Here is a 16,066-nt window from a genome sequence, read left to right as displayed (position 1 = left end):
TTGAATACTTGGAAACCAACTGCACAGCCAATCTTCAAAACATCAGAGGAATGACAAGCTCTGGTGATAAAAGGTTTCACAAAGCATTATGAGATCACTGCAACCAGTTCCCATCTGATCACAAATGAATGAACGATGTGTGGGTTTGAATTGTGCTCCTGATATGATGATAGTTACATCTTTCATTTAGATTGAGATCAAATGAATCTAATAAAGTGCTGGGTGGTAAACTGGTGATAAGTGACTGTTTTATCATTCTGTGGAGACTTAATGTGAAAACATCCCTCTTTGAATTTAACAAAGTGACAGATTGTGGAGCACCTTGCATGACATATATACTGTTTCTTCATGAATGTCTCATTTTCCTAGAGCGCTCATGAAAAAGCAGTAAGTCTCATGGGGAGCACCCTTCATTTAATACAGAAAAAGCAAGTTGAAAATCTGAAGTTCTTTATACACTTTCATAGTTAACAATTTCTTAATCTTTTTTGGAGGATTCTTTTGGCAATTCACAGGAGGATCACTGCCTTGCTCACTGATTTAAGTGACTTTCCAGTGAAGTCATTAGAACATTAAGATATGAGACATGTTTGGTGGAACAGGATGTGCTGTTATTATCGAATAAGTAATTTGTATGGTGATTTTATATGGCACTTTGCAAACAGTGGGCTGATTCTTTAGCATTTATGCTATTTCTCAGCTGTGGATCTTCACTGATTTTCATAACATTGGTAGTAGAGAAGAGAATTAGGAAATATTCTCTGCCTGAAATGTGTGGAAGTGGGGAATGTTTGGGGAGTTGGTTGGGACACAAATTATCAGTGAAGAGAGAATTGTCTAAACTAAAGATGCTTTCAGGACATCTTAAAAGCTATGTGTAGCATACAGGAAGAGGCAGACATTTCAAGTATGAGGTCACTTTTTTTCCTAAGGCATGATACCAAGAGTGCAAGAACTTAAGGTTACTGCTGAAAGAAGACTGTTTGGGGTGCACCACAAGAAAAGAAATTGGAACTAATAAGGTCAGAGACTGAGATCTCTATTTTTAAGATTGTGATTGTGCAAATGCACAGACCGCATGAATGGATCTGTATTGCTGACCATCACGTAAGAGATAAAATTTCCATTAGCTACAGGCGAATGGAATCTAATCAGAATCTCTCCCACTCACACGTACTTCCACTTCTTTCCATGTCTGAGGAGTGTTGTTTCCCAAGAAAACAAATCAGACCACCAATATGTGAATGAAATGCTAGTGGTGGTGCTGTAAGGAGTTCTGAAACTGCTCCTAGTGGTAGCATTACTGGTAATCCACCATTAAGACAAAAAGAGCAAGATGAAATTATGGTGGATGAAGTGGTAATAGTTTGCTGGGAATCAAATGCTTATTTCCTTTGGGTTATTTCAGTAGAGAGAGAGATGTAGAATTTGTGCTATAAATGTTCTCCTTCCAAGGTTTCCATATCCTATTGCTTTGATTGTGACATGCTTCATTTTTTGTATACTGTTTCTGCACATGTGGGAAACATCAATGCCAAGAAACATTAGTAGCAGAAAGAAAGATAGAGAAAAAGTAAAGAGAAATGATATGGCATGGATGTTTTCAAAGATAACAGAAAATGTAAGAATGATGTGTTTTATTCTGAGGAGCTAAGAAATAGCAGAGTAAAGTAAGAGATAAGAGAAAAGAGAAAACGTCAAAGAAAGAATGGAGCTCTATACAGTAACATGGTAAACTGAATCCTTAAGAGAAGAAAAATGGGTAAAGATGCTGAAAGTCAAGTACAAGAAAAGAGAATTGCAAAATGAAATCTCAGAGAATTGAAATCTTGAGGATAGCAGAGGCAAAAGCAAGCAGGCCCAAACATGTAATAGGAACAGGATTTTTGTTTATTTACAGTCTATAGGAAGTGACTGTTTCATGTTGTGTAAAATCTGTTTTCCTGAGGTTAAATTTTAGAAAGATGCTGTCTCATTTTGACTTTGACTTTTCAAAAGTAATACAAATTGTTTGTTGTTCACGTGATAAACAAAAATTCATTTGTCCAAAACCAGTTATCTGATGAACTTTGTTTTTGTCTTCAGAGGATGTAAATAATGAAGGCAGAAATACTGTTAACCCATTCATTTTTGGAGGAGTTCATCTTGGTTTATGGAAAAGGATTTTCAGTGGTAGCACAAAGACATTCAAACAGATAATTCAGATTTTTCAGCCTAGTTTCAGTTCCAGTTTTTATACGGTGTTCCCCACTGCACCTTATGTAAGGATATGGACATGTCTTGATTTTTTACATACACAACTATTTTTATTTTACTGCAGGAAAATTAAATTGTCTATACTGTGACTGCATGACAGATATAATTACAAGCATTCCTTCCCAAAACAGTATTGTTTATATGAGCAGCCACTGCTTACATTTAATATGAAGAACTGCTAGCGTTTTGCCTAATGATAAAAGCAATAGTAAGAAGATACTGATTATACAACATGTCCATACGTGTGTGAGAGAGATGGACACAGAATTCAGGAAATTATTTTTGCACTTAATTTGTAAAATGTTTTTCTATGCCTCTTAAGGCAGTTTGCTTACCGACCTTTACGATGTTGTTCAAGCTTCAAATTCATTCCTGTTGAGTAATTTCTAAAATCAGGCAACACACTATGTTTTACAAGAAACAGCAGTCGGGTATGACATGGACCTGTTTTTCACAGCATGTTGTCAGGACTGGGCATTATTCTTACTTACAAAATGAGCACAGATCTTCTAGCAGCTGTTATATCGTACCCAAACTAAGTGTTTCAAAAAGATAGTACACAAATTGTGCTTGTAGGTGCCAGAGAAAGCAGTGTGTCCGCATGAAATGCTAGTTGTTTGCCCCAGAACCTTGGGGTGTCATTCCAGGCCACTTGCCTTACAGAATGAAGAGAAGCTGGTACTCCAAGGACATGTCATGAGGATCTGAGCTCTGCTCAGTTTTACCTCTTCCCTCTTTCCATTGCTTGTGTGAGAAATGAGGTGCCTGGAGGGTGCAAATGAGTACAGCTAAGTGAAGAGTTCACCTCTCCATGGAGAGCACTGGGAATGTTGGCTATTTTCTAAAAATGGGCATAGAGCTTCTCTAAAACTTGTCAGCAATAGCAGTGCAGGCCTCATATATACGACAGTTTTCTTGATGCTGAAATGGCTACGAAGGATAAATCTCATGCTTACAGGTTCAAAAAAAAAACAGAATAGTTTGAGTAGGAAGAGACCTTTACAGATTATCTGGTCCAACTCCCCTACAATATGCAGGGACACCTGCAGCCAGATCAGGATGCTCAGAGCCCCTCCAGCCTGACCTTGAATGTCTCCAGGGATGGGCATCTGCCTCCTCTCTGGGCAACTTGTTTCAGTTCCTCACCGCCCTGACTGTAAGAAACTTTTTAATTATATCCATTTTAAATCTCCCTTCTTCTAGTTGGAAAACATTTCCTCCACTGATGATATTTTAATTCTGGTTGGATTGAGAAGAGTCACATCCACCATCTGCCTGGTGAGTGGCATGAGTATCATCAAGAACAAGAGAGGATATCATCATCAGTAAAGCTAGTTGCATTCTTGTTGACAAGAAACTTTTCAGGTGATGCAGCAAATTTTATGGGTTAGGGTTATGGCTGAGCAAGTAGTCTGGATTTTTGGACCACTTTAGGGGCAACTGTTTTTTCAATAACTTGCCTGCAACATGAAGAATTTAGTTGGGAATACAGGGAAGAGTTTATAGGAAAAAATAGCATAGATATTGCCTTAAACTAGTATCAAAATGTTATAGTATTTTCTTAGTACTGAAGTTCATCATGTCAACCTAACTTCTCAAATAGAAATCAAGCTATGACTCATCTGAATGAAGTTGTGAGACACAAAGATTTGTCTTCCTACTAATTTTCAAAAAATAAGAAATTATTATGAAACTTGTTTTATTTAAATTATCAGTTTAAAATCTTTGCAAAATAAAAGTAATTTTCTGTACTGTGGTTTGGAAAGGATCTAGCTGCTTAAGCAAGATCCCTTCAGATGTAGGGGCTGTAGGCTGCGCCATATGTCACTGGGAAGATATTTTCTCATACATTCACAGGAAAATCTTGGGTTTCAATGACAAATTCCTCTAATATAGCAATATAGAATGAAGAATAGAAGTGGCTAGCCTCAAACTTCCCTAAGCAACTAGGAGCTAAAACCATGCCATATGTCATTGACTTCCACAAGTGATGCTGAGCAACAGAAAATCACCCTGTTCTGCAGTATTACATACTGCCCCAAGTCATTAACACAAAGCAGATGGCTTTGTTGTTGATTAGAGCTGGTTAGAATTTGAAATTCCCGATCCACAGGAAATTTTGACATTTATATTTATTTTCACTACAAATTGGAACAAAACATCAAAATTTCCCAGTGAGATGGAATTTAAAAATTATTTGGAAACACTGAGTTATTTCATTGCACTGGTAATAAATTGTGTTATCAATAATGTCAAAACTATAGTAGTACAAAATTTAACATCTAATATAAAAGTCAAAACAAAATTAATAATAATGTCACCTTGAAACTTTTAGCTTTGTTAAAATGAAATGAAGTTAAAATGATTAATTCTGACATTTTTCTAGAATTTTTTTTGGAATGCAACACATTTCCACAAAGCATTTTGATGTCAACTCAGCTGCACTTTTGGATGGAAATGAAAAAAATGTTCACCCAGTGCTGCTCATAAGCTCATCTTGCAGATACAAGGATGTAAGAATTCTTAGAAACAACGTGCGCAGTGAAAAAACCAGTGCTTTCTCTGCAGTTAAAAAAGTTCTTTGAAAGCAGTTCTCAAAAATTCTTACAATCTCTACAAAATTACTTTAGTATTAAATGTCGTCTCTTCCTTAGGTCCCTCAAGTTCAGACACACTGACAGTGCTAGGTGCTGTCATGGACATTCGTATTCATGAAGTGGTAAACTCCAGCATTAACTCTGTGCTTCATGTTTCCACCTCCTTAACAAGGTTCTGGTCCTGGCTGCCAAGACTTCCCACTCCCATTCTCCTGTTGCTTACTTTCCCTGAGAAAGTTCCATGAAATTTCTTCAATATGGAACAAAAACCCTCAGTTGCTTTCCAGGTAGAACATCATTCCTTTTTCCATCTTTAAACACATCGCGTTTGGCAGTTAATGGCTCAGGATTTTTCAGTATCATACTTTCATTTTATCTGTCAACACTGAGTCTCTGCTGTGGGATAGGAGACCATCTGTTAGCAATTTTTTTAAGGGTAGAGTAAGCACAAATGTCACTCTTCAGGAGTCACATGCTATTTATTTACCAAGATAAAAAATCAAGATCATGAATTCACATCAGCTTCTCCTGTTACTTTGTGCAACAGTAGCTTTCTGCTTCAGTTTCCACTCCCTCCCACCAAGGTATTGCATATATAGTTACATAAAGGGACTGCGTGAGATGTAGGACAGATTAGAAACCCGATAAAGTTGCTGCTAGGTGAATTTGATGACGGGTCTGCTTGGGTGCACTGGGGAGGGTTATGTTACTGCTGGTGAGTGCCTTACACAAAGGGAAGGAGCACTTCAGAAGAGAGGAGAATAAACTGCGTTTGATGTAGCTGAGATGTGAGAATCAGGATAAGGGCAAATTGCAGCGAGGCAGGCGAGAAGGAAAGCTCTCCTAAAGTGCCCAGGCTCTTGTCAGGCTTCAAAATAAATGGTGTTATTTTCTGAGAGATCTCAGCTTGCTGATTACAGATGCTTTTTGAGAAGCTGCCTATTACACGTGTCCAAACAGAAGATGAGCTTCTGCTGAGAAGGCTGAGGTAAACTGTGGTTGAAAAATGTGACCTCCAGCATTTCAGAAAATATGGTCCTGAACAGAGTTGTTAAACAAAGAAACTTCAGGCTCTAAGCTGGTCTCATAAAAGAAGACAAAATCGCTGTACAAAATGTGTGTCATTCATATCTTGATATATGGTCTCCTTTGGAAGGAACGCCGTGAGATAAAGCCACCCCAGCTGGAACAGGCTGAGACATTCTGCCAGCTCCCCTGCAGTGAGCTCAGCACCGGTGTTTATAAATGCTGCAAGTGTTCTGTGTTTACTGAAAGTGCTGAATGCGGCAAAGTCTGGAAAAACGTCCTCTTAAGGATGGTCATCCTAATGTACTGTGTTAGCAAAGTCTCTGGTGCCCTTGGTCTTGAAATATTGGGCAAAGGCAAGCATACTTCTGCAGTAATACTCCTTCTGTAGAGTTTGAAGAAATCAAATCTATATAAATATCTAATGCACAAAAGGGTCATCTCAAGTCTGCCAAGACAAAGAGTCATTTTAAAGATCTGAGGTGGCTCAGGTCTTTAAAATGGATTAATGAAAAAATCAGTATTTTATTTGTTACAAAGCCTATGGTGAACTGCCATTCCTCAGCTCTCCATAGAAGAATAATTATGAACCAAAAAGTACATGCGTGCCATCATGATTTTTATTGTAGTGGGTTCTTAAACAATGAGGGAAAGAATTAAATGAATAGGGAGACTCTTTGGGAGCCTGGGAAGAGGGCTTAGCCAAATTTGTGTGAGGTCTTCTTTTATTTTATTTCTGTTATCTTTTTTATCTCCATATTTCTCATTCAGCACTGGAAATATTACTGTTAAGCTGTGCTGGGTGGGTGAAGCCTTTGCTGGGCAGCTCTGTAGGATGACTAATCAGCACATACTGCATTATTTTTCACATAGCTCATAGGGTGATGGGTTTCTTCTCACTTACCAAAGTACTCTGGATAAATCCCAGGCACACAGCAAGTGTGGAGGCTGGAGTCCCCTCACATGCACAGGGAAGCATAGGATTGAGGCTCGCTACGTACCCCTCGGAAGGTCATTGTAGGACTTGGGAAGGTGGACTTCTTTATGCACAGTTCCAGTAGTCACTTCTCTGGAAGTCTTCACTACTTGTCAGTGCCTATATGAAAACAGAGGTTATACCTAATTGAGTAGAAAACCTTCCTAAAGAGCTCTTGTTGAGCTGCTTTTTGAAGTGGTAGAGATTGAAAGGTCTGGAGCACAAGTCTTGTGAGGAATGGCTGAGGCAACTGGAATTGTTCAGTCTGAACAAGAAGTGGCTCAGGGAGACCTTATTGCTCTCTACAGCTTCCTGAAAGGAGGTTGTGGCAAAGTGGGGATCAGCCTCTTCTCCCAGGTAACACTGATAGAACGAGAGGTGATGGCCCCAAGTTGTGCCAGGGGAGATTCAGGTTGGGTATTAGGAGACATTTCTTCTCAGAGAGAGAGGTAGTGCATTGGAAAAGGCTGCCCAGGTAGGATGTAGAGTCACCGCCCCTGGAGATTTTAAATAGAAGTGTGGATGTGGCACTGAGAAACATAGTCAGTGGGTTGGTAGTTGGATTGGATGACCTTAGAGATCTTTTCCAGCTTTAATGATTCTCTGACCTCAGCATCTGTGTGGATTGACTGCTCCCCAGGCAGCAGCAAGCAGCTGGAGAGCAAATCTGGTTGATGTCCCTGTGCAACCCAAACCTGATGGGTTGGGATGGCGAGACAGAGCCCGTTATATGAGCAAGAGCAGGAATAGTTCTCTTCAGCAGATAAGTTTATATGAGCAGGGCTTTAAAATGGAAAGTGTTACCAACCATGAACACAAGTGGAGTTACTGCACAACACTTTGCATATCTGCATAATGTGATCTTTCCCCTCAGCTTCTAATAGCAGAAATACACCTAGTCATATCTTCCTGTACCACACGCTCAGCCTTGCAGGAAGCAGTTTGGACTCAGACATCTTCTCTGTGCAAGGGGGCACAAGGGCATTAATCCTCTGAGTGCTTGTGTCTACAGCACTGCATTGCTGAGAGTAACATGATGAGCTGTTACCTAGCATCTGCCACTGATTCTGAAGATCCTGGTAGTAGTGCAATAGCATTTATTGACAGGGGCAGTGACTTTCTGCTCCTTGTCCTCTCCCACTCCCCTCTCCAGCTCTCATTGCTAAAATGCATGAAGGAATTATGATAAAAAGAAACAGGAGATGATGTGGAGCAGCTGTAACATTTCTCTACAGGGGTAAATCTGCAGGGAGAAAAGCCTGGGCTTTTGATGCTCAATATCCATAAGCATCTCCAAGTTTGCAACTCACGAACACTGTGCAGCTGCTCCTCCTTGGGCTGCCCACCCCACTTCAAGAAGAGCCATAAAGGTTTTGCTGTCATTTCTTGTCCTTGGTTTCTCTTGGGGGCTGTAGCAGGAAACCCAGGAGCGAGTGCTGACAAAGGGGCACCTTCTGCAGGGGAAGGTCCCCTTGAGGGGGGCTGGAGGACAATAAGGTTCTACACCGTGCTGGATGTTTTAGGCATGGTGTACTTGTTATACTGCGCTGCAAGTCTGTTTACTTCTCTTCCTTGTGAATATTCATAACAGAATGTCAGATTTTTTTAATGAATCTTGCTTGTGAATTTTATCCATTTTTTTGCTGTTTGCCAATATCATCAGATAAACTGAAAGTGGCAAGGCTGAGAATTTTAATCAGCATGAATATTTTTTGAAGTCCCTGTGTGATTTGTAGTAAGTTGTGTTTTCTTTCAAAAAATATGTTCTGAGATACTGCTCTAAAAAAAAATATAATGGAATAAAAGCAGCAGAACAAGGGTTTGTTGCCCAGTCAGGGCTGTGCTTGGGAAGGCTGGATCAGCGCCGATGTCATCTGTGCAGTGTGCTGTGCTGCACGGAAAGGTGATCCTGGAGAAACCCATCACTACTCTTGGAATTGCCATGGCATTCTGATGGTTGAAAAGCTCTGTCTTCGGTCTCATGAAAAATTCCACACCTAGGCCTGATTAGACCTAGCTCTAAATACTTGATGTATGGAGCATTCTCTATGGTATTTCCTACAGTAACCAGCAAACATATTCTTCTCATAGCAACCACCCAGCAGTGGCATTTTCCTTTCTGATCTTCTGTGGGCTGAAATGAGATTGACCTTTCCAGCCATAAAAGCATCACCACCAACAAATAATTTGCCAAATAATATTGTCCTCAGAAATAAGACATCACAATATTATTGAGTCATGTTGTCCCACACAGAAGTCATTCATATCCATTAAATCCAGCATTGTTGTATCAGAGGAAGAAACTGCAAGTAAACATAATCATTAAAAAACAAATCTCTTTGTTTTGTATACCTCCAGTGTTTACTTCTCAGGATTTTTGGTGCTTTCCTTTGCTACTGATTGCTATTCACTACTTACTTGCTTTTATTATTTGCACCTCACAATTTATTAGAACTTTGAGAGATCTACAAAAGGTGATAAAATGTGGGGAAAATGCCTGAGCAGATTCAGATTTATTTCATTCTTTGCATTTATTGCTGCCATTGCTGACTGGAAGTCTCTTAGCTCACTGCGCTCTGCCCGTAATCCAATCTATCCTGAAGAGGCAGGCAGCAGTTTACAAAGTGATTATAAGGATCTTTGAGTGTCCTCAAGGATTTTCCGTACTTGACTGCAAAGGCATTTTGATCTGCTGTTGATGGAATGGGCACAATAAATCCCATCGTTATGGCTCCTAGAACAGCACCTATTAATAACGAACAAATTGGAGGGCAAGGACCATGAAACAAATTCATTGCAAGTGGGCTCAAGAATAATTCTATGGCTTTTGACTGCGTTGCCTGGTATCACAGTGGCTATGAGTTTCCATACCTTGCTGAACTACATACTATTGGTTCTCCTTTCGTGCCTGGGGAACAGATTTCTTTCTGATGGCGATGTTTTGCAGCTACCAATAAAATGCAGTGCATTCTGTTATCCTGTCTTTTTTTTTTTGATTCCTTGATAAAAATGCATTATCAGCTATAAATGGATTGTTTTTCGGTCTGAAACACAGTGTTGGTTATCTCATGAAGGCCAGAGACTGGGTTCTATTTTCATAAGACTCCAGACTGGAAGTGCGCAGGCTGTGCTCTGCATTCTCAAATGTTTGAGGTATTAAAAAGCAGCAAGGGATTATGCTGCTAATGCCAGCTCACTCCCACTGCAGCTGGCTTGTGCGTGGTTCAGAGATCTTCCCTCCCCCCTCCAATGTCTGCAGAGCATGTAGCCCTGGGGCTGTGGGGCGGCTGCAGGCTGTAGGCATGGGTAGATGTTAACTGCTGTGGGATTTTGCTGGATTGCTTTTTTAAACTGATGCTGCTTTAAACTAAGACTTGCTGCTTCACTTGCCCAAGTGCTTTTCTATCCTGATGGAAGACCCTGCTCCTGCCGTTTTGCTTAGCACAAGTGTGTCTAATGTGATCTGTACGCTCTGCTTGCTCCCATGCTGTTTACTGGGGATCCCAACCAATGTCCACTGAAGGCAACACAACACTCAGCTGTTGAACTGGGTCTACAGAACAGGGACATTTCTGACATTTTCAGGGTATTAAGAACTTGGGTGACTGAAGAACTGTATGGTAGGTTTTCATCAGTAGGAAAGGTAATAGAAAAAAATTATCTTTGAGGTAGCATCTTCCACTTTCCAAGTGTTTTGGAGATCCTTTGAGAAGAAAAGACATCATTTGGATTGAGTTAGTCGTGCAGACCCTGGAGGTGGGCAGGAGATGGAGGAGCTCCCAGCAGGCAGGACTCCTCAGTGTGTCAACGTCCTGTCCATGAGCAGGAAGCATCCTCTCCACCAGCTCTAGGAGCTCAGACATGCAGCTGGTGGAGCCTGTGGAGGCATGGACAGATCTAAGATGGATCCTGCCATCTCATCTCTGAGAAATAAAGCTTTTAGGTTGCTGTGGTTCAAGATCATAAGAGGTAAAGGAGACAGTCCTCAAGCTGCCTTGAGGAATTCAAATTCACCTTGTACAAATTCAACTTCTTTCCACAGGAAGCAATAAACATCAGTTAGAGGGAGCCCCTATTTCTCTTTTCCAGTGTCACATAGGAGAGGCAGGAGCTGAGCTTCAAATAGTAGTACATTTCTCACTAGCTGCTGCTGTCACTTAATGATTCTGTTTTATTCTCTGTTTTTTAAAAGTATTACCTTGATCTAGAAAGGACATTTTACTGAACATTCATTTGCCACTCCAGGCATCGTTCACAAATCCATCTCAGCAGCTCAGAGACTCCGTTCTGACAACAGCGTGGGAGTCTTGTATAAATTATTTTGCAGTTCCACTTAACTTGTCCACACATCAGATTTTAGTTGTGACTGTCATTCCCCTGATAAATTCTCAGGCAGATTTCTGTCGACAAAGCGTACCTTCCCACAATTCAGGTATAATGCTAAACTTCCAGGAAAAATGAAGGTGCTGTCCTTTGGAGCCAATGCACTCAGGCTCTGAGACTTAAAATCCAAACACCTCAACCATTAGTAAATCTGCTGCACAGTGTGATATGTAGCAACTTGCCTTAAATAAGATATAATTAAAGTGATTTAACTGAAATGGTGGAGATAAAAGATTTTTTCTTAATGGTTAATTTCAGTGAAATGAATTTCCAATTTTTTGTCTGGATACTTCATTTTTTTTCTCTCCCTTTTTTAAAAAAGGTTCGTTTTCAAAGAGTCATGGCCACCCAGACTACTATTACTCAGTAATAAATTTCTGTCTACAAGGAGCATTTTAAATAAACAAACAAACAAAAAAAAAAAAAAAAAAAAAAAAACAAAACTCCCTCATAGTTTGGGGCAGGGGAATCCACCGTTCATAAAATCTTCCCAGATTTTATCTGCATTTGAAATACAACAGGAATTGGTCCATGCCAAACAAGAGAGGCAAAGTATGGGTGGCTCTGATTGACTCATGAAGATGTGCTTAGAAGTTCTTTGGAGCTCCTGGTTTCTGTGCCCATGGTAGGTGCACTCTGATCCCATTTTGGAGCAAAACCAAGTAAAAACAAATATATGCAGCAGCCTGCAAATAAACAAAAAAATAAATAAATAAAATAAAAAGCAGCGTTTTGGGGTGAGGTCCGTGAGCTGGCTGGGTTGGCTGGAGGATGTGCTGCAGCACACAGCTACCAGTCAGCATGCACCTCACATCATCCATTGCTTACATGGTGATTTAAAAGGGAAAGTAGGATGGCAATAAATTCAGTGTAATGACAGTTCTCCATGCTGTGAAAGTGCAAAATAAATAACATGTAGGAGAGGCTTGTTAGTTTTTTCAGAGTATACTTGTAGTAGGAGACACTGTAAAAACTTTCAGTTGATTCCCAAGTGCAAACCATTGTCAGAAAACTCCAATACACTGCTCTTTTGCAGCCTTCAAGCTAATTGTTATTAATAATTTCAAATGTTAATAACTATTATAACTAAAATGAAGGGTTTTTTTCCTCTGTAGGTAACATTTTGACACCAACATGGGAAAGCAAAACAGCAAGCTACGCCCTGAAGTCATGCAAGATTTGCTAGAAAGTACAGACTTTACAGAACACGAGATCCAGGAATGGTACAAGGGCTTCTTGAGAGACTGCCCGAGTGGACACTTATCCATGGAGGAGTTTAAAAAAATCTATGGGAACTTTTTCCCTTATGGGGACGCTTCTAAGTTTGCGGAACACGTATTCCGCACTTTTGATGCCAATGGAGATGGAACAATAGATTTCAGAGAATTCATCATAGCCTTGAGCGTAACATCGAGAGGTAAACTGGAGCAGAAGCTGAAGTGGGCATTCAGCATGTACGATCTCGATGGGAACGGCTACATCAGTAAGTCAGAGATGCTGGAAATCGTACAGGTATGTGCTGCTCAAAGGCACCCCTTCGCCTCCCTCATTCCAAAGAAATTATGGAGCGATGCCAGAATGAGAGCTGGGTGAAAAACTGTGGCAGCATTGGGGGTTGATTCTGGGTTCTCTGTAAATGCTTGAATGTAAAATGTTATTTCTTTTGGCAAAGGTTTGTCACAATTCATCCTACAGCATCTGATATCCAAGCTAAGTTTTTCTGAGTGATAGACTGCATGGGAAGCTCTCCTCCAGGAGCTGTGTTGAGCTGGAGCGCAGCAGTTAGCCTGCTATCAGTGTGCTTCTGCCCTCTGGGAAATCACTGCCAACTAATTACAGTTAATTACAGTTGGACCAAGTAGGTATCTTAGATTAATCAGATAGCCTACTTTTAAGGTAGGCAGGCTCCCTCAATAAGAAATCTGCTTTGAAATCATGTTGTTATGAAAAAACAGCCCATGTATTTTAAAACACATCTAACTGTCTAATTCCAGCATGGTCTGCATACTTAATGCAGTACCAGCTATCTTCATATTAACTTGCCAGTACAGATAAACCTTCTTTGCTCAGATGAAGTTTCCATACACTACTCCTTTGGATGCATTTTCTTGTGCTGTTATTAGGAGTCCCACCTCATTCTATCTTTCTCTAACATGTTTTTGCCCTTGAGGGACATCACTCTACTCAAAGCTTTAAAACATTTTTGGTACAGAAGCATATTTACACAGCTTGAGACTGTGTAATGCAGCATTGTTAAAAAAAAATAAATCCTGTTATCAGATCCTTCATTTCATTGGTAATTTTGCAGTGCTCGCTATGTACTGTATTATTCAGATTTGTATTTGTACTGGAAATGAAGGGAAAAGAATACACACAAATTACAGCCTGTGATGGCAAGCTGTGTGTATGGAATCAGTGTAATGTGTGATGCCCTTGTCTTTCTGTCAGGATCTTCTGTGTCCTCCAAACAGTAACAAACACACTTCTTCAGTAATAACAGATATTACAGGCTTGGTTGCAAATGTAGAGTTGTTTTGTATTCCACCAATTTTATTTTGTGTTCCAATTTCTGGAGCAGGGCTGCTCTGAGGGAACAGACACCACCCAGTCTCAGTGCAGTGGAATATTTGCATTAGAAGAAATTCTATTCCTTCAAATCTTCCACCCCCATGGGCAGGATAACAGGCTGCCAAATACATTTTTTCTAGCTATACTTCTTGTCATGAAAAATAAAAGGAGAAACCCCAAAGAACTAAGAAAACACAAAGCAAAGACCAAGGGATCCCAGCCCAAGCAAGTGCCTTCTGCTTGAGAGGAGACACACCAAAGGCTGCCAACAAGTGTTTACAAGAGGCCTAAGTGCCCAGTAGCAACATACATCCCCAAATCAGAAGGTTTGCTGGTACAGAGAGTGTGTTCATATCAAATTTAAAGTATCAATGGCTGGGATCTCTGCAGTGATCCAAGCAGGGACCAGCAGAAATAGCAGCTTTTCCCAGTGACCACAAACCTGCTCACCAGCGTGCTTGGCCTTCCTTGTCATCATCTTGGTATCAAATTATAGCACTATCTTTTACAACCATGCTGCCATCTCAAAGTGAACTTGCAGTGTAGGAGGCAGTGGGAGCCCCATGTTGGGTAGGATTACCAAGAGAGTGGTGAGGTGCTGGAACAGGCTGCCCACAGAGGTTGTGGATGCCCTGCCCCTGGAGATGTTCAAGGCCAGGCTGGATGGGGCCCTGGGCAGCCTGGTCTAGTACTAAATGTGGAGGTTGGCAGCCCTGCCTGTGGCAGGGGGGTTGGAGTGTCATGATCCTTTAGGTCCCTTCCAACTCAAGCCATTCTATGATTCTGTGATTCTGTGATTTGTTGCACGGTTTCTGAAAGTACATTCAGCTGAGATCTGAAATCAGGCAGGAAGTGCCATTTCTTGCTTTATCAAGAGGTTCCTTTGGTGTACAGTGATCAGCTTTATAAAAAAGCAGCTAATAACTATCACTTTCATTTATGAAAGATGATCATTTTTTTAATATGGAAAGACAGGATCCTGTATTGAATGTCTTTGTGGATGCCCTCAGCTGCTGATTGTGAAAAGCAGAACTCTGTAATATCTCTGATACATGTCTCGGAGGAACCTATTACAAGTCCCTTATCTAGCATACATTTGCATATTGATATAGCAGAGTTTACTATGTTTTCATCTAGATTCTGTTTGAGACAATATATCAAAATGAATGGGAAAAAAATGCAACCAATTTAAATAGTAGTTTCTCTGAAAAATGCTGCCCCTATTTACAGCTCCAAGGTACCCTGGGATTACTGCATTTGAAATAATGTGGAAGAGAAGCATGGAAAGCTTCTCATTTTTTCAGTCTGTTTTCTTTGTGCTTGGAAAGCCATTTCTCCACAGCCATTTTATCTGTAAAGCCTATGGTTACATACATTTTCCTTCTTAGTACCACCAACAGCACTGTGAACAGTTCAGAACAATTTTTTGAAGCCGCTCTAATACTACTGACAGTCACAGCACATCTGCAACATACAGCTTCATAGTCTGCCCTCCTGACTGACCTTGCTACAGGTTCTCCTGCTCTAGAAATGCTTTTCACATCTCTCATGTGTTTACCATTAATCTAAATAGCTCAGAACATTCAAAAATAACTGCAAACCAGATAGAAGCTTTGTTTTTGTTCCCCTGGCTGAAACTTGGCAAGAATCTCTTGCAATAAAGCTTCAAATAAAATATGGAAGCCCTGTGTTGGGGGTGCATTTTATTCACAGTGTGGAATCATGGGATTCACATTAAGAGTCCTAAGACAAGAGGTGAGAATAACACTTTCAGTTTAATACAAAAGGGAGTACATCCATTTCACCTGCTGGGCCAGGAGGAAACAAAGCTGATATGGGAAGAAGTAGAAGCTGATACAGCTTTCAGTAAACACAGTATCAAAAATCATAGAATCATAGAATCATAGAATGGCCTAGGTTGAAAAGGACCATAATGATTATCTAGTTTCAACATTCCTGCTATGTGCAGGGTTGCCAATCCCAGAAGGATTAAGAGGAGAGCAATTTTTTCAGGTTCTTTATTCACTTCGTGAGATTTCTAGCTGTCAAATTAATTTTGATCGAGGAAAAAGGATTGCCTCAAAATTTGTGCTGTCATCATGCCATCACTGTAAGGAGCACTTTGACACTTTGCCAGCTCCAGCAAAAATCATAGTCCTCACAGAGGTTTCTGGACAGTGTTTAGCAGGACCATTAACTCTACACTGAGCAGCAGCTGGGAGCAATGTGTGGTGAAGAGGTGAGACTTGCTCTAAAACAC

At 40.4% G+C, this 16,066-nt stretch overlaps 1 protein-coding gene across 1 annotated transcript in view; it reads left to right on the top strand.

The window, feature by feature from the left end:
* Nucleotides 1-16,066, top strand: part of NCALD (neurocalcin delta) — a 51,024-nt gene that overhangs the window by 22,405 nt on the left and 12,553 nt on the right. Inside the window, exon 2 of the mRNA XM_031591095.2 lies at nt 12,354-12,750. Within this exon, the coding sequence (XP_031446955.1) occupies nt 12,373-12,750 (378 nt within the window). The 5' untranslated portion in view covers nt 12,354-12,372. The remainder of the gene's footprint in view (nt 1-12,353; nt 12,751-16,066) is intronic.

This window comes from Phasianus colchicus, chromosome 3 (genome assembly GCF_987193195.1).
Source record: "Phasianus colchicus chromosome 3, bPhaCol1.hap1.1, whole genome shotgun sequence".
Classification (NCBI taxonomy): domain Eukaryota; kingdom Metazoa; phylum Chordata; class Aves; order Galliformes; family Phasianidae; genus Phasianus; species Phasianus colchicus.
Note: the sequence above shows the minus strand (reverse complement) of the source record. Positions and strands in the feature narration are given on the sequence as shown.